Source organism: Thunnus albacares, chromosome 11 (assembly GCF_914725855.1).
Source record: "Thunnus albacares chromosome 11, fThuAlb1.1, whole genome shotgun sequence".
Taxonomy (NCBI): Eukaryota; Metazoa; Chordata; class Actinopteri; order Scombriformes; family Scombridae; genus Thunnus; species Thunnus albacares.
The window spans coordinates 2,234,657-2,259,591 of NC_058116.1; the positions used below are offsets into that span (position 1 = coordinate 2,234,657).

Below are 24,935 nucleotides of genomic sequence, written 5' to 3' on the forward strand. Positions count from 1 at the left end.
GTAGACTTTACATGTAGGCTGTTAAAGGTGTTAAGTCTGGGGAAGCTACTTTGCAGATGCACTGGACTGTAATGTAACTGGGCAGAAGCCATGAATAATAAAATATTCCTCAAAATTCCAGGTAAGGTGTATTGATGAGTAAGCATCAGTAATGACATTGAATATTTTCAAAAACCAAAGAATATGTAAAGGTGACATCAACAAGTAGCGACTGCATACCATATCAGAATTTCAGTCAGCCAACTTATGTCTAGACTTGGACCTCATTAGGGGTGTGCCATATCGTATTGTTCACAATAATATTGGTATAATTTTGAATATGATGAAAAAAAGAATCATATCGTCATAATGGAAATATCCCAAGTTGTTGACATAATGATGTCATACTGTCAAACACAGTAACAACAAACATGGCTGAAAGCGAAAGTAACACTTCTACCAGCTCCACGCTGGAGGAGTTTGTTCTAAAAAGAGGAGCGACTTTAGTAATGTGGAAGTAGTTTGGTTACAAAAGATCAGATGTACAACAAAATGCGGTAATATTTAAGAAGTGCAAGAAGACTGTAACAACAAAAGGGGGCAGTACAACAAACTTATTTCACCACCTAAAGCAGAAGCACCTGGTTGAGTACAACGAGAGCCAAAAGTCCCGCAAGGAGAATTCCGTCACATCGTCATGACAATCATTATCGCAGAAATACCCTGAAATATTGTGATGTTATTTTAGGGCCATATCGCCCAGCCCTAGACCTCGTCACTCGCTGCAAGAAAACCAAGCTCAGGACAGCAGCGAGTGGGGGAATGCTGTATGGACAGCAGCTGTTGCAGAAAGTGTCAGCATAGCTCTCATGTAGAAGAGTGAGCAGAGCACTGAGGGCTTAAGTGACACCGTAACATGGTACATTGGATATACATGTGTAGTGAAAAGAATATGCCATGTGGATGTAGTGGTAGACTCGAGTGGCCTGCCTGAACTGGCTCACAGGCTTCGCTTCATAATATAAAGCTTTTTCATGACTAGTGACCCCCTCCACCTAATTGCAGCTTTAGCAATTAGAAAAGTGATCTCCTTTAAATTAGGACTTTGATATATAAAAGAATCACTCATTCAGATGTATGTGTGTTTGAAAAAAAAAAACCCTTCAAAATAATCAGCATGCATCTTGATCCCGAGTGTAAATGAAGGCGTGATGTCTGACAAACACAACAGTGTCAGTAGAATCAACAGTATGATACTCTGCTCCATCTTCATTCCTCACTCCTGGTTCTTCTTGAGGGAAAAGTCAACAGTCACGGAGGTGTGGAAACACACTGCATGCATGATTGACTGTCCTCTGTGTGTGTCTTCTGTGTGTGTGTGTGTGTGTGTGTGTGTGTGTGTGTGTTTTCATTATTCCTCTGACCTGCTATGAATAGTGAAGTAATGGCTCTGATAGTGTGTGGGCATATGTGTTATTGAGTGAACAATAGCCAGTAATGACTTTATGTTGAAGCACTGAACACGGACATGTTGGAATGCTCCGTGTGTGTGTGTGTGTGTGTGTGTGTGTGGTCAGCTGGTGTAGTCAGACTGAATAGATGCTAATGAGTTGATCTGAGAGGTCAGAGGGTTTGTAGATTCGATCAGGAATCTCAGATACATTTTAGTTACAACATAGTTACAGTTAACTTTATTTAATTTCATACAAACAAACAATACATTTTATCTTTTTAGTATTAACATGTCCAGCTTTTATTTCCCAGCTGGATGAAAAACTAATTCTTCCCTAAAAAAAACCACTGAAAAAGCACATATGCTATAGTGAGGAGCTGGTTTGCAGATAGACATAAATGTTTATGTGGACATGACGTTAGGATGGAAAGATAATAGTACAGTTTTTAGATTTGGTTGTAGTTTTTGTTGAAAACCTAAGCAGCCTCTTTAGTTGAATGGCTCTGTCTACTTCCTGTATCAGCCTAAATCTCACCTCATGTCCTGACAGTAATTGCCTTAATCATGCTGAGAGATGATAAAAGTAGCTGATGTCCTCTGTGGTGCAGAAGGCTTTGGAGATGTCATGTATGAACAGATCCTAATAGTCTGTAATGATGTCAAACATTATCAAGGCAGGATGGGGCGGATTAAAGAGTTAATGTGGGAGTGCCATGGAAGTGAATCGGTGAATTAAAGGATTCAGGGTGAATAGGATGGAAGTGAATAAGTGTTTTAGTGTAAGGAGGCGAGTCGTCATCATGTTTGGCTCCTTTTAATCCAGCTGTCTGTCAGAGGGAAAAAAACACTGTGGATTCAAAGAAAGAAGAAGAAGATATTCAGCAGAAATGAAGTGGAAAAGAGAGAGACGCACTCAGACAGACAGTGGGAGGCCGACAGGTCTCAACAGGTTTTTCTGAACTGAGAAAGAAAACAACAGTCACACTTTCACCTGCTGATTAATTTCATTTCTCTGACACAATAAAAGTTAACCTGCGTCAGCTTCATTTATAAAGTCATAACAGCAGCAGATTTACTACTCAGAATTCTTAGTCATTTTGGAAACAGTAGGCCTCATGCAAGAACAATATTTTTGTCCTAAAACTCTCTTATCTATTCTCTTAAAACTCTTTTATGTGAGGTTTTGCTTGTGTTCCAAGTCTCTTAACTGCCTGAACTTGTCGTAAATCGCTCGTTTCAGCCTGATGAATGTCACCTATTCATGACTAGGTGAGCGTTCGTGAGATGTGATCATTAGCAGGGTCTACGCCCCTAAAATGGCCATATAAGGCTCCATCCGTTTGTGAATGGTGAGTTTCATTCACAAAAAAGTTCCCAAAGAGTAAAAAAAACGCTGCACAGCTTCAAATCCTGCTTTAAGAAATCAGTAGACAAACATATGACAAATTCAGGAGCGTCAGTAGTAGAAAATATGAATCCAGCTGCCAACGATGTGTCATCAGAGCAGCTCTGTACTGTCACAGAGATAAAGAGGGAATGCTCTGATGTGAAATTAATTGTTAAAAAACGTCTTTCTACAGCAAAGCGGCATGTGATTGAAGCGGGCAAAGGATCAGAGAGCTGCAGAGAGACACAGAGTTTCATAGCAACTACTGACATGTGGAAGCTTCTGCAGCAAAATATGCCCATAAAAATCTTCTGTATCATATATAAATGGAAAATTCATTCATATTAGGACATTATAATTGCGAGTCAAACAAGTGTTACTCTCCAGTGAAGACGGGCAAAGATGATGTAATCATGACACGTACGACAGTGTCTGGACCGCTAGTGAATTTCGTTCGTACATGTGGTTCTTGCATGACGCCTTATGGGTTTTTCATTTCAGACAGACAAAATCAGCTTCTCATTTCTAACTGATGACTGTCACTTTTGCTGGCTGAAATAAAAACTGCTAACAGCTCCAGCTCCACGAGTTGGTTGAAAACACTGTCTTCAACTGACCTCTCAATGTTACTAGCTGACTCATTTTAAAACAAGAATCCCGTAAAAGGGCTCTTAAGTATGCACTTTGTGGCTACATAAATGATACCGCGTGCTAACAGGTTTAGAGCTAACCAACTGATTAAATACTCGTTCCTATTTTCAAATAGTATGTTTCACTTTTACTGTTTGAAGAGAAAAGGCTTTTAGGATGAGGATTAGCTTATGTGTTATGCAAATGTGAGGCTATTTCAGGTAACAGGTTGCTGAAGTGTAAACTCTGATAGCATCAAGGACCAGCTGACACACAGTGGGAAAATACTACACTGTGGATGTGCTAGTCATAAACAGGGCTTTTTTTATGATCTGTGAGCCCAGAAACAGTTAGTTTATGATATCATCCATACTCTACACTTTGTGTTTTTAGTTTCGGAAAGGCTCAAAAAAAGACACCATCAGCAAAACTCTGAAAATGCTGCTTATCACAGCCCACTGCAGGCTTGCTGGGCCTAGTGACGCTGCAAAGCTATGATTGGACAATCGCTGAAAAAACTTTGGACCTGAGGAACCATGAGGAGAGAAGTGTAATGGAGCCGGACTTGATTCTCTTGAGTCTCTTTATGACAACAAAACATGTCTAAGACAACTAGTTAAAACAGGAGCAGAGCTTTGTACATGAATGTGTACTGTGTAGACCTCCACACGTAGTCTGCAACTTTACCTGTAAAGTGATATAGAATATCTGATCAAGCATCAGGTATCTGGTCATAAACCAAAGTATTTGTAACATTAAAATTTTGACCTGATGGTGACACAAGAGGAAAAGTCAGTGGATCATCAAAGTCATTAGGATTCATCCTGAGGGAACCAAGAATTTTGAGAGTAAAATCGCAGCATGTCTCAGTACACTTCACATAACACATGATTATAACAACATACAATGTATAAAACAAAAAATATAGCTTTTTTGCTTACATAAATCTGTAAATAAGGAAGGACATCTGTAGTAATTTTGTGCCAATCTTTCTACTAAATGATAAGTTATGTCACAGGATAAATGAGAACTTCGGCCTGCTGGTGACACTGAAGGAAAAGTCAGGGGATCACCCAAGTTATTATTATTCATCCTCTAAGCACCATGAATGTCTGCTCTATATTTCATGGCAATCCACCCAGTAGTTGTTGAGATATTTCAGTCTGGACCAAAGTGTTGGACTGACTGACTGACCAACCATCCCTAGAGCTGTACAACAAACATGGTGAAATATACAAACATTTTCTTTTTCCAGCTTCTTATGGGATGTTTTTGTTTTTCTATGTTTTGTATAATTGGACTGTTGAATTAGGCTGGTTCCAAACCTCTGAATCACTGCCCACATCTCAGATTTTTTCAGAAATTCAAATAGGTCACAACCACAGCTTCTTTGTCGACTAAAAATGTCATTGACGTGATGGATAATGGCCACAATAACCTCCCTCTCAAAGAAAAAAATGGCTAACATGAACAAGATGTCAGACTGAATAATGAGGACATGCATTCCAATTATCAGGCTGATGTTGGTCAGACAAAAGAAGCTAGTTGAAGATGTCACCTTGAGCTCTGGGGGAGTTTGTGATGGGCGTGTGTTACTATTTTCTGACATTATATAGACTAAACAGTTTATCAGAAAAGAAATCCATAATGAAAATAGTCATTAGCTGCAGCTGGAAAAGATATGATATCATCAGCAGCTTCACTCATGATTCTACCTTCCTTCGGTCTGATCAAGAGAATGATGTATGAGTAATCTTTATTTACCTGTCTGTGTCCGCAGCCAACCATCTTCAATCCAGTAACAAGAAAACTGAATCCTGGTGAGTCATTTTCTTCTCCTCTCTTTGTTCAGTAAATAAAGTTCCAGCTGGTTGGTAACCTGGTTTCTCCTCTCTCTATCCTGTGTATGTGTGTAAATATTTCTGTGTTTGCGAATGCATGTTTGTGTGTGTGTGTGTGTGTGTGTGTGTGTGTGTGTGTGTGTGTGTGTGTGTGTGATAATGTGTGTAGTTTTGGTCTTGCAGCAGATCAGAAAAGGAGTCAATATAAAGAAAGAGGAAGAAGTATGAACTCCACAGGATCTGGGAAGAGCAGCACCGTGTCCAGGTCAGTTTACCTCGTCAGTCACACTCATGGAGGTTTCTGCAGGAAGTAAAGCAGTGATGTCAGGTGGAGAGGAGTGGAGACACTGCGGGCTGTTAATAACTTCAAACCAATGAGATGTGAGACACAACAGAGATCTTGTTTGTACCTGATCAGATGTAAAAATCTAACCAGAGGTGATCTTTTGGCTTTAAGAACAAGTACAGGTTTATTGAGGAATATGAAAAGGCATGTGGAGCAGTGGTTTCCTAACCAAGGGATCCCAAGATACATATGATTGGTTAAAAGATGATCAAGGGTATGAGAAATTAAAAATTATAATTCAGTTACACAAAATTCACATTTTTTCTAATAGCTTTATTCTTGTGAAATACTAGATGAACTCACTTCTTCAGGTTCCTAAAAATCCCTCAGTCTGAGCAGGAAAGTCATTCTTTCCTTAAATTACTAATAACTCATGTCCACACTCAGGCCATAGCATATAATGAGGGGTCATAAAAAGAGCTAGACAGACGGGTCTGACCAACCAGCATTAGTTCATTTCAGGCGTATGAACTCAGTATCAGTGTATACAGTATGTCGTCAAATAAGTAACAATTCTTTTCAGCTCCATTACAATTCTTTAAAAGAAAAAAACGAAACTGAAACTAATTTAAGAGATCCTTTTCAATGGTATTTGTTTATATTTATCATTTTTTTAAGTATATGACACTATTGGAACCACCAATGTAAAGGATGTAAGACCTATGTGTATAAAGATGTAATGATATAAAGATGTTAACACAGTTTATTAGAACCATTGTGATTGGTTTCTGGCCAAAAGTTTTTGTTTTCATTTCAGTAACTAACTGAAGCCACTTACCTAAACAGTAAAGGCGTGAACCAGGCTACGCCCCAAGCTCCACACCTAAACCCGCCCATAGCTCCGCCCAGTGACATCTAACTGGTTTGAATAATAATAACAGCTCACAGTGTCACTGCTCTGTCTGAATTTGTGGGTGTAAACTTTTCAAGATTTCCATCATTGAAACAGGTGTTGTCAATAAAGTAAATACTTGCTCTCTGTGAGCATCAGTAGTTTTATTGTTGAACTGACTGGGAGGCTAATTTACTGGTGGTGGGTGGGCTGGGAAAGGTGATGAGGTCAAAGCAGGGAAGCGTGGCTGATGGCGCCAGGGTTTGGGCAGTGCTCCAGCAGTTGGAGACGAGTGGTGTTTTGTGTGTAATGAGTTCTGCATCATGGATAATGGCTGATGCATCATGGGTAATCCATCCACTACTATTTGCTGACATGAGGATTGAGAGACTCCGGTGCTGCATTCAGTGTGACGACGTTTTGCAGCAGATTGAAGGATTTTTCAGCTTGATGGATGTGTCAGGTGAAAACCAGGCAACTCATGGTAAAAGGCCAACAGAGCAGAGATGCATAGAAACACCACAGAGTTCCAGCCTAAGATTCATGGAGTCACTTTAACAATTCTGAATTCCCCCACTGCCACAGTAGCAGCTTGTGACACCAGTCTGTTATGCAGGACCTTCACCGAATTCACCGTATTTTGGCGGCACTGAATGCAAACCTGGGTATACTTCATCAAACAGTCCCTCCAGGAATCTGTTAACGTGTGATCGCAAGAGTTACCACATATTCAACCAGTCCCTGCAATGAGTGCAATCTTGCAATTTTTTCCAAATCCCCACAAAAAATAGCCCAAGGCAGAATACTTTCCAATTTTACCACTCACCACAGTTATCTGCATAAAATAACTGGAATTTATCCTCTCAGGCACCACTTTACCCCAAGGCTATGTGTCACTATGGCCAAGTTTCTCCAATACACCATTTAATACTTAAAAAGAACAATTTGATTGTTAGCGTGTAGCTTGTTGGCAGCATTACATGATATGACAGGATGCACTAAGGTTATCTTATAGCCTCACCTTATGAGAAAAAGTTATATTGTCGAGTCACCTCGCTAGCTATCTGCGGGGTATTGGCTATAAATAGGACATACCTGAAATCCTAAAAGATCTCTAAACCTTTCTTTCTTCTCACTGGTACCTATTATATACCATGGTATGTATAACCAGAAATTATAAGCAATTTCTTTAAATAGTCTATTTTTTTACAACAGAAATTTTTAAATATTACTACAACTGAAGGCTGTTTTTTTTGAAAAGCCATTGATAATTGGACCACAATTTGTCATTTTGGGCCATAATAATCACAGAACAGCTTGACGAGATCCTGGAGGGACTGATCATCTGCTCCTGGTAAGGTTTCTTCAGGTCTCCACCTGCTCTAGGTGGAGCTGGTGAGGGGCAGAGCATTGTGGCAATCTCCAGGGAGGCTGAGCCATCGCGCTTATTAAGTACCTCACTAACCAAATAACGAACTAAAGACCTCACTAACAGACTAACTCACTAACCGTAAGCTGTGTGAAAGACATACTAACTGGCTGTCTGTGTCTTCATAGTGTTTCAGAGGTGTCGGAGCAGTCTGAAGAGCACCCAGAGGAGAACCTTACCCTGCGGTTAGACCGACTAACTAACCAGCAGACTAACTCACCAGCTAACTGACCGACTGACTGACTTACTAACTGACTGACTTCCTGTGTGTTTGACCACAGTGTGTCAGAGCTGCTGGACCTGTATGAGGAGGACCCAGAGGAGATCCTCTTAAATCTTGGTTTTGGTAGAGAAGAACCCGACCTGGCTTCAAAGGTTCCCTCGAGGTTCTTCAACAACTCCTCCACAGCACGAGGCATTGACATCAAGGTACTGACAACAGCAGCGTGATAACATTGGAACTCCACATGAAATTTGGCGTGTTTTTAAAAGGCTTTTGAAGTATACTAGCTGTTGATAATGTTATTGTTCACTGTCCATTTTCGTCTTCTGACAAAAATGTTACTCTGTGCCATTACTTACATCTATCATCAGTTTGTCAAGTCATATTACCACCTTTTCTGATGAATTAGTATATATTTTCCAGTAAAAAAAAATCATCATTAGAAGAGTTCTCCTGGGGTTTTTACATGGAGTCAAACTGGCTGGTTTAACTATGCTACAGTAATGTTACCTTACCTCATCCAAATCAACTAAACGTTGAACCGAGCTGTACTAACTTTTAGTTTTGTTTTTCCCATCAACAGCAACATATGAATGCAGTGCAATACAAAACAAAGGTTGTCTCTATTTAATTTCTATGAGATGTTAACAGTGTGCTTATGAATGCATTGTAGCCAGCAGTGTATGATGTGCATGAAAACACCTGCACATATTGTTTTTTTGTTTAAAATCCCACACAGCTGTGCTGTTTTGTCATGTATTAACTCTTCAGAAAAGTAGCAATTTTATCACATTTACCGTGTGGACAAGCACATCCAAAGCACTGTATCTTTACTACTATTTGTTTCTGTGTGGTGCATCTGGTGTGTACTATGAGCATAATTGGATGCATGTCAAATGATGTGACGCTTTGATATACTATCAGTGTGTGTTGCACTAAGATGATGGAGTTTTATGATAAGAGTTGTGTTCGCAGGGTTTGTGCCACTGTTATGTTCTTTTGACTCCTTCTAAGTTACCCACAGCAGCTTTCATTTGAACCACAGAAAAAACTGAACAAGATATAACACTTCCCTCTGTTAGAGTGCACCAGAATGCTTCATTTACAAGTTAAATCTGTAAAACTATTCTTACAGTGGGTAGGTGCCCCCAGAACCTCCTACAGGGCATCAGTTTCAGAACTGATACTGTTTAATAATGACATCACTTCCTGTGGTTCACCTGCAGGTCTACCTGGGAGCGCAGATGCAGCGGATGGAGCTGGAGAACCCTAACTACGCTCTGACCAGTATGTCCCTTTTATACTGTACTACAGTATCCCTGTATGTGGCTGCTCTGTTCTCTACATCCTCAACACACAAACACCTCAGTACTGCAGGTGGCAGCTTGTTAGACCATGTTAGTGAGAGAGAAAGCTCAGAGGTTCACGTCCTCAAACTGCAACAGAGGAAGTGAAGCTCAGAGACTGTGTTTGTGTGTGTGTGTGTGTGTGCGTGTGTGCGTATGTGTGTGTCCTGTTCCCAGTATTATTGTGGTGTTTTGTGGGGTGCCTCAGCTCTTTTAGCTGTTCTGCCAACTGCCTGGACAACACAGCCAGCAAGGACAAAGATCTGTTTGTCCTAGACGCATGCACGCACACACAAATGCGCACACACACATACACGCACACACACACACACACACATACACACGGCTGATTCTCTTCTTCTTGACAGTTTAACTGTCTTGGTGCTGTAAAAAAAAAAAAAAAAGCTTAACCAAAGATCCTCTATGTGTAGGAAGATGAATCACTCCATAGCCTGAAAACATGTCAGGTCTGCAAAAGTTTGACTTTACACCTCGACGCCTGTTTGACCAGTTTGTTTGAAGTAAATGAGAAAAATAAAATGATTTAAATTTCTTTTCAGTCTATTGGTCAGTGGAGGCATTAACCTGGATGTTGAATTCTAAAACAAACAACGTAATGCAATGCATTATGGGTGCAGAGAGCGGGCTGGCTGCTCATAAATACATAATGTGTCCATCTGCTTTTCTCAAGATGAAAGGCCTAATATTCTTGTTCTCTGCAGATAACAATTAAATGAGTCACAAGCTGTTTGGTAGCACGTACACTGAAGCTCAATGAACTGAGTCAGGAGGAGAAAAGAAGGCCAACGTTTAGTGGAACCACAGTGTGACGGGCAGAAATCCAACTCATGATGACAAGAAAACTAGTGAACGAGAACACATTAAAAGGCCCGCTGTGAGAACGTGGAAGAGCTAATGAGAAGCTTGTTCACTGTCAGAATGCTCTGTCTTCCAATTTTTGAGAGAAATATAAAGTTAGTAGCATGATTAATGTTGAATTAATGTTGAATTAACATTCTTAAGTTGCCACAGTACATCATAGTACAGTACCAGCACTGTGTGTTGCTGTTGGAAAAGGAGAAAAAATGTCTTGTATGAATGTTCTGAGGCTACGAAGTATGACGTTCTCCTATCAGTCCAATGAATGAGCTACCTGTCAGTCCATATGACACCATGCTTACTTATTGGTTCGTTTGTAAAAGTCCATAATTCAACGTAAAACTGTCTTGAGTTGTACAATGATATGAACATCTGCATCTTGTCACTTCCTTATGTATCAAGGAAAATCCCTGCATTCAGTTGCAGTTTCGATTTTGGACTCATACACACAAAAAGTGATGTAACTGTGTGAAAAATGAAAAAAAGAGAGATTGAGAAAGATGTTCAAACACCGCCTACTTTCTCAACTCCACACACCTGGCCAGTCACTGAGTGAAGTTGGCATGATTGTCAGTTTTGGAAAGAGTGTAGTGGAACCTGGTGTAGTAAATGTCTGGTTTAAAACTAATGAAAGATGAAGTTTTTAAAAATTTTGTAGATCACCTTATATCTGATTAAGGGTAATTGTATATATTTTGTGGTCTGAGTAACTGTTGCCCTGCTGTCGAAGCAGTCATTAAAGTGGACCAAGTTACACAGAAGCATCTGTCCCTGTGCTTTTACTGAACCTACAGCCAGAAAGAAGTAGTTTTAATTCAGAAACTATAAAGTTTACAGTTAACACCAATAGTAATCAGTGTAACACTAACTAGTAACTAACTTTATGAAAAGTTGCAGTGTCTCAGATCAGGTCTGGATCTGTATTTTAGTGTGAACTGCTCCTTTAACAGCCTCTGGTCTCTCTGTGGTTCCTGGAAGCTTTCTTCTTTTCCAGAACATTCTCATACTCCTCCATCGGTTCCCCAGATCCGGGACACGTGTGTGTGTTGTTGTTTGTTATGTAAGCTCTGTTCTCACCAACAGAAAGAATCTCTTGGGATGGAGGGAGAGAAAAAAAAAAAGGAGTACGTGTCGTTTTCTCTTATTCCTCACTTCCTGTTTTAGGATCCTCCGAATGAGCATTAGTGCAGAGTCAGCAGTCAGCAGGAAACACACAGCATAACTATCATCACACATGTCTGCTGTAATAAGAGGTTCATGTTCTGTAGTCGTGTGCAGATGTGACTGAAATAACCCAACTGTATGACTGGTTTGTAACTCGGACACAATCATTTTTTTACTATCTGTTTTTACTTGAAGGCTATCTTTTATTTGTAGCTTCTTTCACAATCTTTTAGCTCGTTTTAAAGCTGAAAAAGGCAAAAAAATGCAATGCTGTGAATGACTCCTTTCACATTACAGAGAGTTACTGGATACATTATCAAAATAGAAAATACTGATCGAAGCCGACTGATTTTTCCTGTTTTTTTAAGTGAGTGAAAAAGTCCGGTAATAATTTATTGTCCATTATTCATTCTTTCACATAAACACATAACATAAACACATTTTTAATTAGGACCCTTTAACTTTGTTTGTTTAAGAATTGATGTTGGTCATGCTGTGATAATGTAAAATCCTCCTGCCAGTTAGTTGGAAGTGTATTATTTATTAGTGCAGCTTTAATGATTGATTTCTTTCAGATTCATTTATATGTTCTTCTTAGTTTCATTCCAGCGTCCTTTGCTTTTATTAGAATCATTCAAGTTTATTTTCATTTTTAAGCTTCTGCTAGATTATTTTTAGTCACCTTGAAAGGGAAGTTCAAAAGTCTCAAGTTTCTGTAATGTGATGTATTTCCCAGTGAAATGGAATATGTGGGTGAGGTATAGTGATGAGAGCATAGATTGTAAAAATAAATCCTGTAGCCACTGTGACGTCACCCGTTGGTTTGTGGACTCACTTTCTGAAGCCTCGAGTTTGCATTTTGATTGTCCCCATATTTGCGCTAACCCTAACACTAGCAGCTAGTTGCTACCTTGCTTAGCATGGTTCATTTACAGTCTATGGTTATTAGCAGTGATAATGCTAATGCTAATTTAGTGAAAAATAGGCTTAAAACCATTAAAACAAAATGTACTTACAGGAAAAACTGAACATCCAGCACCTTAAAGGGTCCTGTAGTACAACAACCAAAATGTTCCAATTAACTTTCATGAACTGAAAACACACCGAAATAGCGACAGCGACGCCTATACTCTGTGAACCTGGGGTTATGCCATGGTTACGTTGCCTAACCAACGTTATCACTGTGGTAGCAACTTGTCAATCAACACATAGCCATGCCCTTAAGCATAGCCTGACGGAGGTTTGAGAGCGGTTGTCACAGCTGTCAATCATGATGTCAGACCCCTGTCTATATTGTCAAATAACTAATTAAAAACAAACTTACAAGGAAAATGAGCACTTGGGCAAACATCAGCATGATAAGAACTACCTGAAATGACAGAAACCATCTTTGAGAAAAATGTATTGGACATGTACTTTGAGTTCTTAGTTTGGCTCATGTCCCATCCACTAACATGGAGGGGGCGGGACTTATGACCTATACTGCAGCCAGCCACCAGGGGGCGATCAAGATGTTTTGGCTTCACTTCTGGGGAGTTGTAATGACATCCATCTTTATATACAGTCTGTGTTTCAGACCCAGAGCTACCCGCTTAAATCAAATCCTTCACATTTGATTGGATCGCTCCATAGTGGGTGTGACTTAGTGGATACAGTGTGATATAGGGAGATATATGGAAGAAATATCAGATAATGAAGAGGACACAGTTCAGTGCCAAAAAGACAAACATCATTTTAAATAATCAGAACTCAATTGTAAAACGGCTCACATAGCTGGTAGTGGTCAGGTGGCAGTAAACATGCTAGCAGATTAGCTTGCCAGCGGTAATGCTAGCTCAGCTCCCTCTGTCAGTCATGTGACCCTTATCTTGTATGTTGTAGTGATAAGTCAAGAGTCTCCTAGTGAAATGTGGAGCTTTAGAGAACTTTTGGTCTTCATCTGCACCTCCTTCACCTATGCTGTTAGACATTTTTGCCAACTGACATCTCAACACATGTATCCTTCTCTGACATCACTTTGCTACCTACTGCAACTCAAAAACTCGAAGTACTAACTGCAGTTTTATATGATGGGTGGGAGTGGCTAATTGCTAATATTTAGTTATATTTAAAGAAAAGACAGGGAGGGATTTTGATATAAAAACACTTTGGCAAATGGCATATACCAAGAAATAATTGAGAAATGAACAAGCAACAAAGGATAAGAACTTGGAAAATGTATTTTTTTATTTTACTGCGTTTTTAAGTTTATTTTTAGTGAGCTTGTTTTAGAGATTGTTTATTGTGTGTGGCTTAGTTGTACGTCTGTAGCTGTGTTGTTTTGGGCAAAAAACCTTCTCCATGTCTCCTGTCTGTGTGTCTGTCTGTCAAAAATGTCAAAAAATAACCTTGTCAAAAGAGTGCTAGTGGACTTTTTTATTCATGTCTGAGTTCATCAGGGTTTATAGTACATAGTTGACTGTAGTATTGAAGCACTGTAACAGTAGTCACAGGAGTTTTCTCTTACCCAGAGAGGAAGTTGCAGTGTTTCAGCTTAAATGAAAGAAATGAAAATCACCAAAATTGGAGTTTGGAGACCAACTGCCAACAATGAACTTCTTCAACCTCATCAAGTCTGTTTTTAAAGAATTAGAGGTCAAGATGGAGGTGAGAGAATAAGAGAGTGCAGGCATGTGCGGTATGTCAGGTGATGACATCAGAGAGAGGTGTTTATAGAGAAATGGACAGAAGACAGATGTCTGTGTTTCATAATAGACTGACAAGTATTTAGACAGTGAGGGATGGAGGGGTGGAGGAACAAGTACGGAAGGAAGGAGAGTATGCAAGTCATCATCCTGTTAGAGACAAGACTGACAGCTTGACTTACACAACCACAGAAGAAGGAAGGAGGGAGGAGTGACTCTGACATCTGTGTTCACTCCCAACATGAAGCTTTGTGCTTTTTTAGTCTTTTACTGCAAATTTGAAGCTGATGAAGCTTCATCAGTTTCAAATCATAAGTTTTTTTTCAAGAATGAATGGTTATTTCATCACTGTAGTGCAGTAATCTGCCTGTGTCCAAAATCACTCTCTTATGCTTCCTACTTCTTATACTTCCTATATAATAAACATTCAGCTGTAAGTTGAGATAGATGAGACTTCTTCATCTTCATAAGGCTGAAGAAGATACCTAATGAGTTTTTAAGATGGATCTTTTTAGGGGGAGCGTGTTATTAAAAAAAAACAAGCACCAAGAAACATCCAACCAGCTACAACATAGCTACATCCATTAAAAATAGCCAGATAATGGTGAAGATGTAGAAGAGCTTGACAAGGTTGTTGTTAACTGTTGTTAACAAAAAAAATGTTAACTGATCGTAGCAGCAGTTACCACAGCTTCTACTAATTAGAGCAACTAAGAAATGGACTAGCATGAAGACGATGTTAGGCTGAATAAATGAAATGAAATGGGAATTCATTCTGATTATCAGGTGAGTGTTCTGCTTCATTTCATGCTGTAATCAGGTTGTTTGGTTTGTAGACATGGGTCATAGCAACAGTTGCGTTGTGATGGTGTGTTCAGACACAACACAAAGCAAAGTTTGACCGCTGAACTGTTTCTGTTTATTTGCCCCAAACAGCCAAACCAACTGTAGATTAGCTGTAAGCTTGCTAGCAACAGACACCCCAACCATGTCTGTTGAAGTGTGTCTGTGTGAACTGAACTCAGAACTCACCAGAAACTCTGGTGAGTTCTTTCCCTCCAGTCTCTCTCCTTTTTCCTCTCGTCTCTGTAGCTTTATGAAGCAGATCCAAAAAAACATTTTCAACTCCATTCAGTTTGCACTGCTCCGGGCCAATTCTGACTTTATATGTCTGTCTGAACACACAGTGAGACTTCGGTCCTAAGTGTCTGACACAGTCAAAATATTGACACAGGCTGTCTTGCCTCTCCAAAACTCTAAATTGGTCGTTGCTGAATGTGTCTCACAGTGCAGTCTAAGACATGACTGTCACCTTCATCACCAAGTGTATCAGGGCCTTTACCCACAGTCCAATGAGAGGAGGGAAAATAGTTTCATCTCTCATCTCTGTGCATCCAGTACAGAGATATGTCCAGTATGTAGTTAGCTTAGCTTAGCAACATGACTGGAAGCAGGGGGAAACTTGCTATCCTAGCTCCATCAAATCAGAAAAAAACATTCCAATAGGCTGTTGTCCATGGTTTTGGTCTCTTCTAGAGTCCAGGTCCTGGCTGGAAACTGCTTTTGCTGTTGCGTCTTGACTTTAGAACAGCCTTATTCTAAATCTTAGACAATCCAAATCAGTTTGAATTTTAAATAAGCATCTTTCATTTTCATTAGTGTTAACAACTTCATATTTTCTGTCTCAATTCTTCCTCTGTTTTGTCTCTGTGAAGCACTTTGTAACTGTTGTTTTGTCTCTGTGTGTTTCTCTCAGGTCGTTTCCGTCAGATCGAGGTTTTAACTACAGTAGCTAATGAGTTCTTCCAGCTCTACAGTCAGGTTTCTGGTCAGCCTGTCCAGCGCATCAGCTCCAGGGACCAAGGTAACTATGGCAACCACACTAAGTCCACAGACAGATGAAGTTTGAGGACAGTTTTTCTTGAGTTTCATGTCTCTATTAAAGAATGGAATTTTACAAGGAGCAAAGAGCCATGGCAGAGTCTGACACTGATTATTCACTGTTATATAGCAAAATAAAACACACAGCAGTGGAGGACGTATGATAAATCTGGACTGCATTTAGTAAATGATAACTGGCTCAGTTATGAACAAGTACAACAGACAAAACTTCAAAATAAAAATCAGCTCTTTGCTTTAAACATTGGATAACTTTTGAAGAGGAGTGCTGACTTAATTCATAATGAATTTTTTCAGCTATGGTTAGATTTAGTCTTTGTCCTGAGACCAAAGGTCCATTTGAATTTTGGTCACTTCACTTTTGGGACTTAGGTCATCTTTATTTATTGTAGTAAGTTATAAAACAATGAAAACTCTGTACATTTAGTCTTGTCTTAGTCAAAGAAAATCAATAATATTCTAGTCTAGTTTTAGTCAAGATCAAGTTTGAGCATTTTAGTCCAACTTAAAGCAAATTGCTTCCAGTTTAAAATCCACTGAATTGTTTTTATCTCACTGAACGAAAAAAAGTTTCTGTAATTTTATCAATGAGAATGTATAGAAATTGCAGTTTGTTAAAGAACTAAGCACTACATTTGAATGATATTTTTTGTTCTCATCTGTCTGTCTCTTTTCTCCCTTAGGTGGAGAAAAGGTTGAAGGAGTCAGTGAGGAGCAGCCTCCTGCTCTGAAGAGGAGCAGCTCGGCGCTGAATGCTGCCAAACTCCTCAAGAAAACCCTCAGCAGACACAACCTGCTCATGGCCTCCCCTGAGTCACCTGAAGCACACACACTGCACCAGGAGACACAGCTGAACGGACACGCCCACTCTGATCACGCTCTCAACAACGGTCACACACACAACGGTCCAGAACAGGACGGTGGCAGTACCGACCCTGACCACCAGAAACATAGTCGCAAGAAAGACAGCTGTTCTCTGGCCACGGTTAACGAGGAAACTAGCGGGGATGGAGAAACAGATCGGCTGACGGACGACAGGTATTCATAGACAGACAGTTCACTTTAGCTTGTTAATATTTAAACCAGTTGTGGAAAAAGCACCAATACAACAATCTGAAAATACTTTGTTACGAGTTTAAGTCCTGCCTTTAAACTCCTACTTAAAGTACAGCAGTATCAGAAAAATGTGTCAAAAGTAAAAGTACCCATTGTGCAGTAAAATGTCCCCTGTGACATATATTATTATATATAGAAATAACTCCTGCTACACAAATGTGTATTTAATTGGGGACTTTTCTTTTAACCTTGTTTTTTTAGTAAAATACTGGATCATGCTGGAGCCTCATAAAATATTTAGAGGAAACCATCTGTGAAGTTCCGAGGGGAAATTACTATTATGTGGAACTATTAACAACTCATAGACGTTTGAAACATGTGATCAAGTAGACACTGCGTTTTTTGTAAGGAGTCACAAGCCAAACAGGTTGGAAACACCTGGTGTATATAACAATGCATTGTATTTTACGTGTAATGTTTTTTGTATAAAATCTTAATTTGTAAAGTAACTATTAACTAGCTAGCTGTCAAAAAAATGTAGTGGATCAGTACCTTAAATCTAAGTACAATACTTGGGTGCATGTTACTTTCCGCCACTGTCACTGTTTGTTTTGTTTGTTGCTGACTAACACCTCACCTCCCAACAGTCCTGAACAGAGCAGCACCGGAACTGCAGCCAATGGAGCGCAACAAACACAGTCAGCTGACCTCCAGTCAACCAATCAGAGAACAGAGAAGGGAACCCAGGTGATCAGAGAGGAGAAGAACCTGACTTCAACTCCGGAGAAAGCTCCTTCCACTCTGCTCCCGCCCAAACTGACCCAGCTGCGCACAGAAAATGCAGACTCTTTCGACATGGAGGAGGTACGTATTTGGTTTATAAAACCATTTTGCAATCCCACATCAATAAAGTGATTCATTTTAGGTGTTGTCAAGCAGCTGCGGGTGAGTTCAAAGTGCCTCTTAAATGAAATTTGAAGGTGGCACAACTTTAACATGTCAGTGCAAAACCGAGGCGAAGACCTGTCTGAGCATTCTGCATGATGGAGTGAAAGCCAAAGCCAGTCAGTGTTAGGATTCACACCAGGTACCGGAAAGACAAAAACATCCGTCAGTCACTCGGTCCTTTCACCACACATGCCTAAAACAGTTGGCATTATGAGATACACGTCATCAGACCAGATAAAGGCTTTAAAGCAATTAAATACTGTTTGTAAGAACTGTTTGGTTTTACTCTAATGCACCTTTAGGATGATTCTACCGGCTAAGTAGGCTGATGAAGTTCTGCTGCTGCAGGAGAACAAGCCTGTTGACCCAGTGTATCAGTATATATCAGTGCTGTGGTCTGATAGACTGACTTTAGTGTAAGGTCTCAGCTTTGTCTTTGAGTGAAGATACTGAACCTCAGCAGCTCGTTGTTTCTTTCTTTTAAAATTCAGTCTGAATTTTGTTGTTCAGATTCAGAGTAACGAAGATGAGGCTCTGCCACCCAGAATCTCCAGAAACAACGGTGAGTTCACATTTACCTCTGATTGCAACTTTTTCAACCTTTGACTCTGAACTTAATTTAACCTTTGACTTTGATTCAGAAGCTTCTGTACTATTTTTCAGAAATAATCCAAACTGATCATGTTAAAGGAATAGTTTGACAATTTGTGAAATATGTTTATGTGCTTTCATGCCGAGAGTCAGATTAATACCACTCTCTTAACTGTCCATTAAACATCCAGCTGGAGCCTAGCAGCAGGTTAGCTTAGCATAAAGCCTGGCTCTGTCTGAAGGTAACAAAGTCCATCTGCACCTCTAAAGCTCACTAATTAACATGTTATATCTTGTTGGTTTAATCTGTACAGAAACCGAAGTGTTACAGTGAAGTTGTGGTTTTACAGGGAGTTATGTGCACAGTGACATCCTGGAGTCTTTTCGTCACTGTGAGGTTGATAGGCAACCTGCAGAGACTCATAGCCCTTTTCCACACACATGTGCTAGCTTGGTTTGACTCGGTTTGACTCAGTGCATCAGCCCAGCGCAGCACGGATTTGCATCCACTACAACAGGGTGACCTTATTGAAGGTGTGTCATTAACTGATGACGCATTTGTCTTGAGTCTGTAGTGCTGTTTACTCAAGCCTCATGTATAAAAAGAACTGAATACAGCATCAGAGGCGGGGCCCTGTTCATTCTTATGAAAGTTGCTCAGTGGTGCATGAAGCCAAAAAACAATTTCCGCATTGCTTCTGCATCTGTGCGGCCCATAGAGTAAGCGCAGTAGTGACTTTTGCCAGCCGAGTTGGCTACATCCAGTTTAGTTAGTGTGGTTCTTCTAGGCTTTTGAAATGTGATCAGACCAAATGGATCAAATTCTGATAGTGAGACAAGTCATTTCATGGGGGTAGTGACGCTCAAAAAAATGTATCCAACAATTTACAGACATCTCTTTCACAATGTAAGTCTATGGCAAAAAGTCTTTTTGGGCCAGTGTGCATCATGTGATGTTGTAATTACACGGTTTGGCCACTATGTCAAATTTGCTTCATTTGCTTCAGCTCTCTTTATACATCCATGGATTTTAACCATGGATGTATTATAAGAGCTGGATACTGGACTAAAACTGGCACCCATTCAGTCCTATAGGAATTGCTCTGCTGGTGCATACACCAAAAAAAGTTTCTAGCTTCTGGGTTTGCTTCTGTGTTTTGCAGCTTTAGTGTGTGTAGTGTTTTAAAAGTCTTATAAAATGCAGTCTTGTGACTGACAGAGAGGAAAGAATGAGAATACTCATTAAGCAATGGATTTCTCTCTGTGTAACAAAGTCAGTGGTGGAAGAAGTATTTTTAAAAAAAAAAGTAAAAAGTATTAGCCTTCTGTTACAACAGAGTTAGACTGGTCTGCTTCAAATACACAGCTCCTTCAACAGCCCTTGGTTCAAACCTTTTGAACGTGTTTTAGTTCAGTCAATAATATCAGTAATTCATTTGTTGCAGGAGAAAAACTCTGCTGTTAATATTTTGTAATGGGATCAATCCAGAAATGATCTATTCAGTATGTTTTGTAAGATTTAAGAGTATACATTTTTGCTGTCCTGTTTCACCACCTGTTTCTGTACAATAAGAACACGTCTCTGTGTCTCCATTCACTCTGATCCCAGCTAGAACATACTGACCTATTGCTATAGGCTCAGTATAAATGATTCTACTCTGCCACCTGTTGGACAGACGTAATACTGCCGAAATAATAATAATAATGTTTCATTGTCTCTGTCTCTCTCAGACCTGTTGAGGACAGTCAGTCAGCAGTCAGACAGCAGTGGTTTTGCTGAGGAGCCCTCCGCTGAATCCAGCTACCTTAAGGTTTGTTTGTGTGTTTTGTTAGAAGTCTGTCCCACCTGTGATTCAGTTAATGTTGCCACTTTTGACCTTAAAATTATGTGAACTGACTCATATGATTCCAGTCAGAGCCCTCTGGCACCAGACAAAAACATCCCTGCAGATTAATCACAAGTGAACTGAAATAAAATGATTTCATGGTGTGTAATGAAAGCTTGCAACACAGTCAGGAACAGATAGCTACAGCTCAGATGATCTCTCCCTGCAGAAGTTCATCTTATTTTACTAAATCACTAATTGGTTTTAACTTCTGCTCAGTTTGAATTTACTTTATAGTTAAGTGATGGTTCATTTATTGATAAAATTGTTGACTAATCACTAGTTACTTTTCAGAGTCAGATTTTAAATGAAAACATGCAATAAGCTTATTAAATACGATGCATTGTTAAATCAGTGGATCCCAATATTTTTGTCTCGTGACCCTTTGCAAAAAAGCAGTGTCGCTTGTCATGTTTCAGATGTGTATGAGCTATTGGTGCAAAGAGAGATGTCACCTTTACACTTCTTAGATAGTTTCATTTAAATAACTGATTTTCAAAGTACTATCCAATATTCCACAGAGAAGCAACAATTAGAGAAATTCAAAAAATATATACATAATTCTGTGTAGTAGTCTTCTTTAGTACATCATTAATCATTTTACAAGCTCCCAGATTTATCTTGTGATTCTTTGAAGTGGCGCAGGTAGGTTTGGAGCCACTGGAGTAAACTACATTAACTGTATATCAAGTAATTAAAACTAGCTCCACCTCAAGCAGCTATAACAGTAAAATGTTGCTTACACATTGATGCATCAGTACTGACAATATAATAATGTCATATTTGATAAAATATCAGTCACAGTAGACATTTTTCAACAAAACAAGTACCTTTGACACATTGAATACACTTTGCTAATATTCTGTTCTTATGTTCTTATACTCAAGTAGGAGTTTTAATGCAGGACTTTTACTTGCAATTAAGTATTTTGCACTAATATATTTGAACTTTTACTTAATATACGTACTTCTTCCACCTTTGGTAAAATTGAGTAATTCATTCATTCATTCATTCATTCATTGTAATCAGGTGCAGGAGAGTAGTGACAGCTGTGACAGCGAGACCACTGTGACATCACACCCTTCACAAGATGTGGCCACGCCCCTTGCGCTGGACCAACCAGCGTTTGATCTGCTACACAGCAGAGAGGAGGAGGCAGAGCCTAGTGGTACCGCTGAGGCTGATGGGAGGAGTAGTTCCAGGGAAGAAGACAAGCATGAAAGGAGCTCAGAGCAGGTTCCACAGTACACAGCCCACCAGCTCCCCAGGAACAGAGCAACGGGAGTGCAGGATGAGAACCGGGATGAGGGGCTGGATGAGACTGGGGACCAGATTGACCCAGAACCGGAACCAGAACTAGAGCTTCCCCGGAGTCTGTCTGCTTCAGAACAAGAACCAGAACTCACTCAAAACCAAACCGAGCCCACTGCAGACACAGTAGCACCCACTGAGGGAGTGGGTGCTGAGGACAAGGCCCAAGTGGAGCATGTGTGCTTGGATGATTCATATTGTCCCCCTACTCCATCCTCTCCAGTCATGGGTGCTCTGAACCGAGCCAAAAAGAACCAGCTGAGCCAGCACCCCCAGCCCAGTGAGACGTCCCAAATCCTGGGTAGAGGACGAGGAAGAGGTGGTATCCCCCTGCAGAGATCCTCCTCCTTGCCCTCCTCACTTCTGTCGCCCGCCAGGGTAGTGTCCTCTGTCAGGATCCAGTTTGGGCGAGGCCAGGCATCTTGCACCCAGCCCAGGTACTCCTTCAGATACACCCAAGAGACCAGAGGAGATGCAGAGGAGGAGGAGGGAAAGGAGGAAGGACAAACCAATTGTCGCTCTACTCAGAACATAAACCATGCCTCCTCTTCTGGCTCTAACAACAAACCACCAAGGCTCCCCACCGAATCTCCCGTCCCACCCAAACCAATCCCAAGATACCTGATGCAGTCATCACATTCTCTGCAGAGTCCCAGTCCTCCTCCTGATTGGTCACCAAGAGGCCAAGCCCTTTCCTGGAGCACCCAGAGCGTTCCTGATCTCTCCTCCAGTCAGCAGCAGCTTGGCCAGTTCCAACAGAACATGAGTTCCAACCAAAACCAGCAAAGTTGGAATTCAGGACAGATGATGTTCCCTTATCCTACCCCTACTCCTACCCCTAACCCTACAGCTCAGTACTTAAATCCAAGCCCCAGTCCCAGCCCCAGCATTAACCCAAACCCATACCCCTTCACCCTGAACCCTCCTCCACAGTACCCCTCCCCTCTGCATCCGTATGCCAGTCTTCCTAACCTCCTTCATCACCACCACCCCTCCCTGAACCATCATTCTAGTCTCACCAGTCTCCACCAACCTACAACTCCTCCAATCCCCCAGCACGGCAGCCTCTCCAACTTGCACCAGCCCTCTTCCACAGCTCCTCATCACATCAGTCTGGGCAACCTGCATCCAGGAAGTCCTATAATGCACCACCAGGGCTACAGTTACCCATACAGTCATCAGTTGCCTTACCTCACTCCTCACAGCCCACAGTTTGCCACACCCTATCTTGGTTACCATGGGTATAACATGAACCCACACCTGGCATTTCCTCACCCTGTCACACAGTTGACCCCAGAACACAGCCTCCACCGGGAACACACTCCTCCTACCCCGGGCTTCCTCCCAGGCCAGGCCTCAGCCCTCGGCCCAGGTCACAGCCTCCACCCAGGTCTTGCTCCTTCTGCTGCTCCAGGTCCAGGCCCCAGCCATGGCCTGTCAAGTACTGAGATGCAGCTGAGGAGAGTTCTGCATGACATCAGAGGAACGGTTCAGAGTTTGAGCCAGGTTAGTCCTTTTCAGTCCTAGTCTTGTTGTTGCTCTAGCTGTAGTCTATTGTGGTTGTAGTCCTACTCTCTTTAAATGAAAACTAGAACAACTTTGATTATGTTTTCACAGCTGTTGCCATCAGTTGTATCATTTATGACAATAAAGTACTCACAAAGTAATTGCTTAGATCTTAGAACAAGGTGACATCACTGAAAATAGGTTGAATGGGACAACAAACAGGAGCAGTCGGGTTGTAAACAAGCTGACTGGTTTGTCAAATTAGGTATCACTGTATTTAGAGGTACAACAGAAAGTGAGCACACCAGTAACATCGCTAATAATCTCTCATTGCACAGGAAAATCGTGAGTGCGCACAACTACGGCAGGTACTGTAGGTCAATGAAGTCCAGCCTAAAAGGAAATATTGGACATTTTGGGAAATACACTTATTCAGGGCTAATAGTTTCCTGTAGTCTCAGCTGGTTGCCTGGCAATTGGTCTGGATCAATAAATAGTTTGGCACATAACCCCACATAAATCAGTGATTTGACTTTTTTTTACATTTCTGTTTTTTGCAGATTAAACAAATGAGATATAATGTTAACTGGTGAATTTTAGAGTTGCAGATAGGTGAATTGTGTTTGCGAGATGTTTCCAGTCTTTGTGCTAAGTCAAGTTTGTCGGTTACTGGTGATGGCTTAATATTTAACATACAGATATGAGAATGGTATCAATCTTCTCATCTAACTATTTTTAAGAAAGTGAATAAGCATATACCCCAGTATGTCAAACTTTTCCTTTAAGCTGTAGTGGACATTTCGACAGTTTGGGTTGTTATTTTTAGTGTTTGCCTTCTGTATGATTGTCTGACTGCTCATGTTTGTTGCCCTGGTTTAGTCCAGGTCAGCTCAAGCTTATCCATTCTTGTCGTGACATCACTGTCCTCTCCATCTAGAGCCGAGCCGACACTCCAGACGTGTTCAGTGAGCGCAGAGCACCTCTGCCCAGCCACCCGGTACTGTCATCCCGCATCACTTCTTTATTTTCCATCAGCTGCTGGTCACTTCTTCACTGTGTAACATTCTGTAGTCACAGTAGTGAAGTTGGTGATGGTTAAATCATGTTAAGTTTTTACTTAACTTGCATGACACAAAAACAAAATCACAAGTTCCCTTTGAAGGCAGAATATATTACGCGAATATAGTGTTATAGCAGTATGCAGATATAATTATTGACATACTGTACTAGCATTGCATAACCTAAAATATATGTATACTGTTAGTTAGTTTGCAGTACAATGTATTCCATCAAGGAAGCAGGAGAGTGGACTGCTGTTATCATCATCTCTAAAGTGTCTTTCTTTTTGTCTCTCTGTCCCTCTCTTGCTCTTTTCTCAGTCTTTGGCAGAGTTTCAACAGAAGAGGCGGAGTCTGAACTTGTTCCGCAGTCAGATGATGGACCTAGAGCTGTCAATCATCCGACAGCAGGCTCTGGTCTACAAACACCTGAGTCCTGCTGACAGGTGACTCATACACACAAACAGATATGTGCCCCACAGTAATC

The 24,935-nt window shown here is 40.7% G+C and overlaps 1 protein-coding gene across 4 annotated transcripts in view; it reads left to right on the forward strand.

The window, feature by feature from the left end:
• Positions 1 to 24,935, forward strand: part of itprid2 (ITPR interacting domain containing 2) — a 51,711-nt gene that overhangs the window by 19,277 nt on the left and 7,499 nt on the right. Inside the window, exons 7-20 of one of the 4 annotated variants that reach the window (XM_044366174.1) lie at positions 5,230 to 5,269; positions 5,460 to 5,555; positions 8,026 to 8,082; positions 8,179 to 8,326; positions 8,704 to 8,736; positions 9,347 to 9,407; positions 15,950 to 16,057; positions 16,776 to 17,130; positions 17,796 to 18,012; positions 18,607 to 18,658; positions 20,419 to 20,498; positions 21,603 to 23,390; positions 24,328 to 24,387; positions 24,770 to 24,894. In XM_044366174.1, the coding sequence (XP_044222109.1) occupies positions 5,230 to 5,269; positions 5,460 to 5,555; positions 8,026 to 8,082; positions 8,179 to 8,326; positions 8,704 to 8,736; positions 9,347 to 9,407; positions 15,950 to 16,057; positions 16,776 to 17,130; positions 17,796 to 18,012; positions 18,607 to 18,658; positions 20,419 to 20,498; positions 21,603 to 23,390; positions 24,328 to 24,387; positions 24,770 to 24,894 (3,220 nt within the window). The remainder of the gene's footprint in view (positions 1 to 5,229; positions 5,270 to 5,459; positions 5,556 to 8,025; positions 8,083 to 8,178; positions 8,327 to 8,703; positions 8,737 to 9,346; positions 9,408 to 15,949; positions 16,058 to 16,775; positions 17,131 to 17,795; positions 18,013 to 18,606; positions 18,659 to 20,418; positions 20,499 to 21,602; positions 23,391 to 24,327; positions 24,388 to 24,769; positions 24,895 to 24,935) is intronic. The other 3 variants (XM_044366175.1, XM_044366176.1, XM_044366177.1) reach the window with 3 other exon arrangements.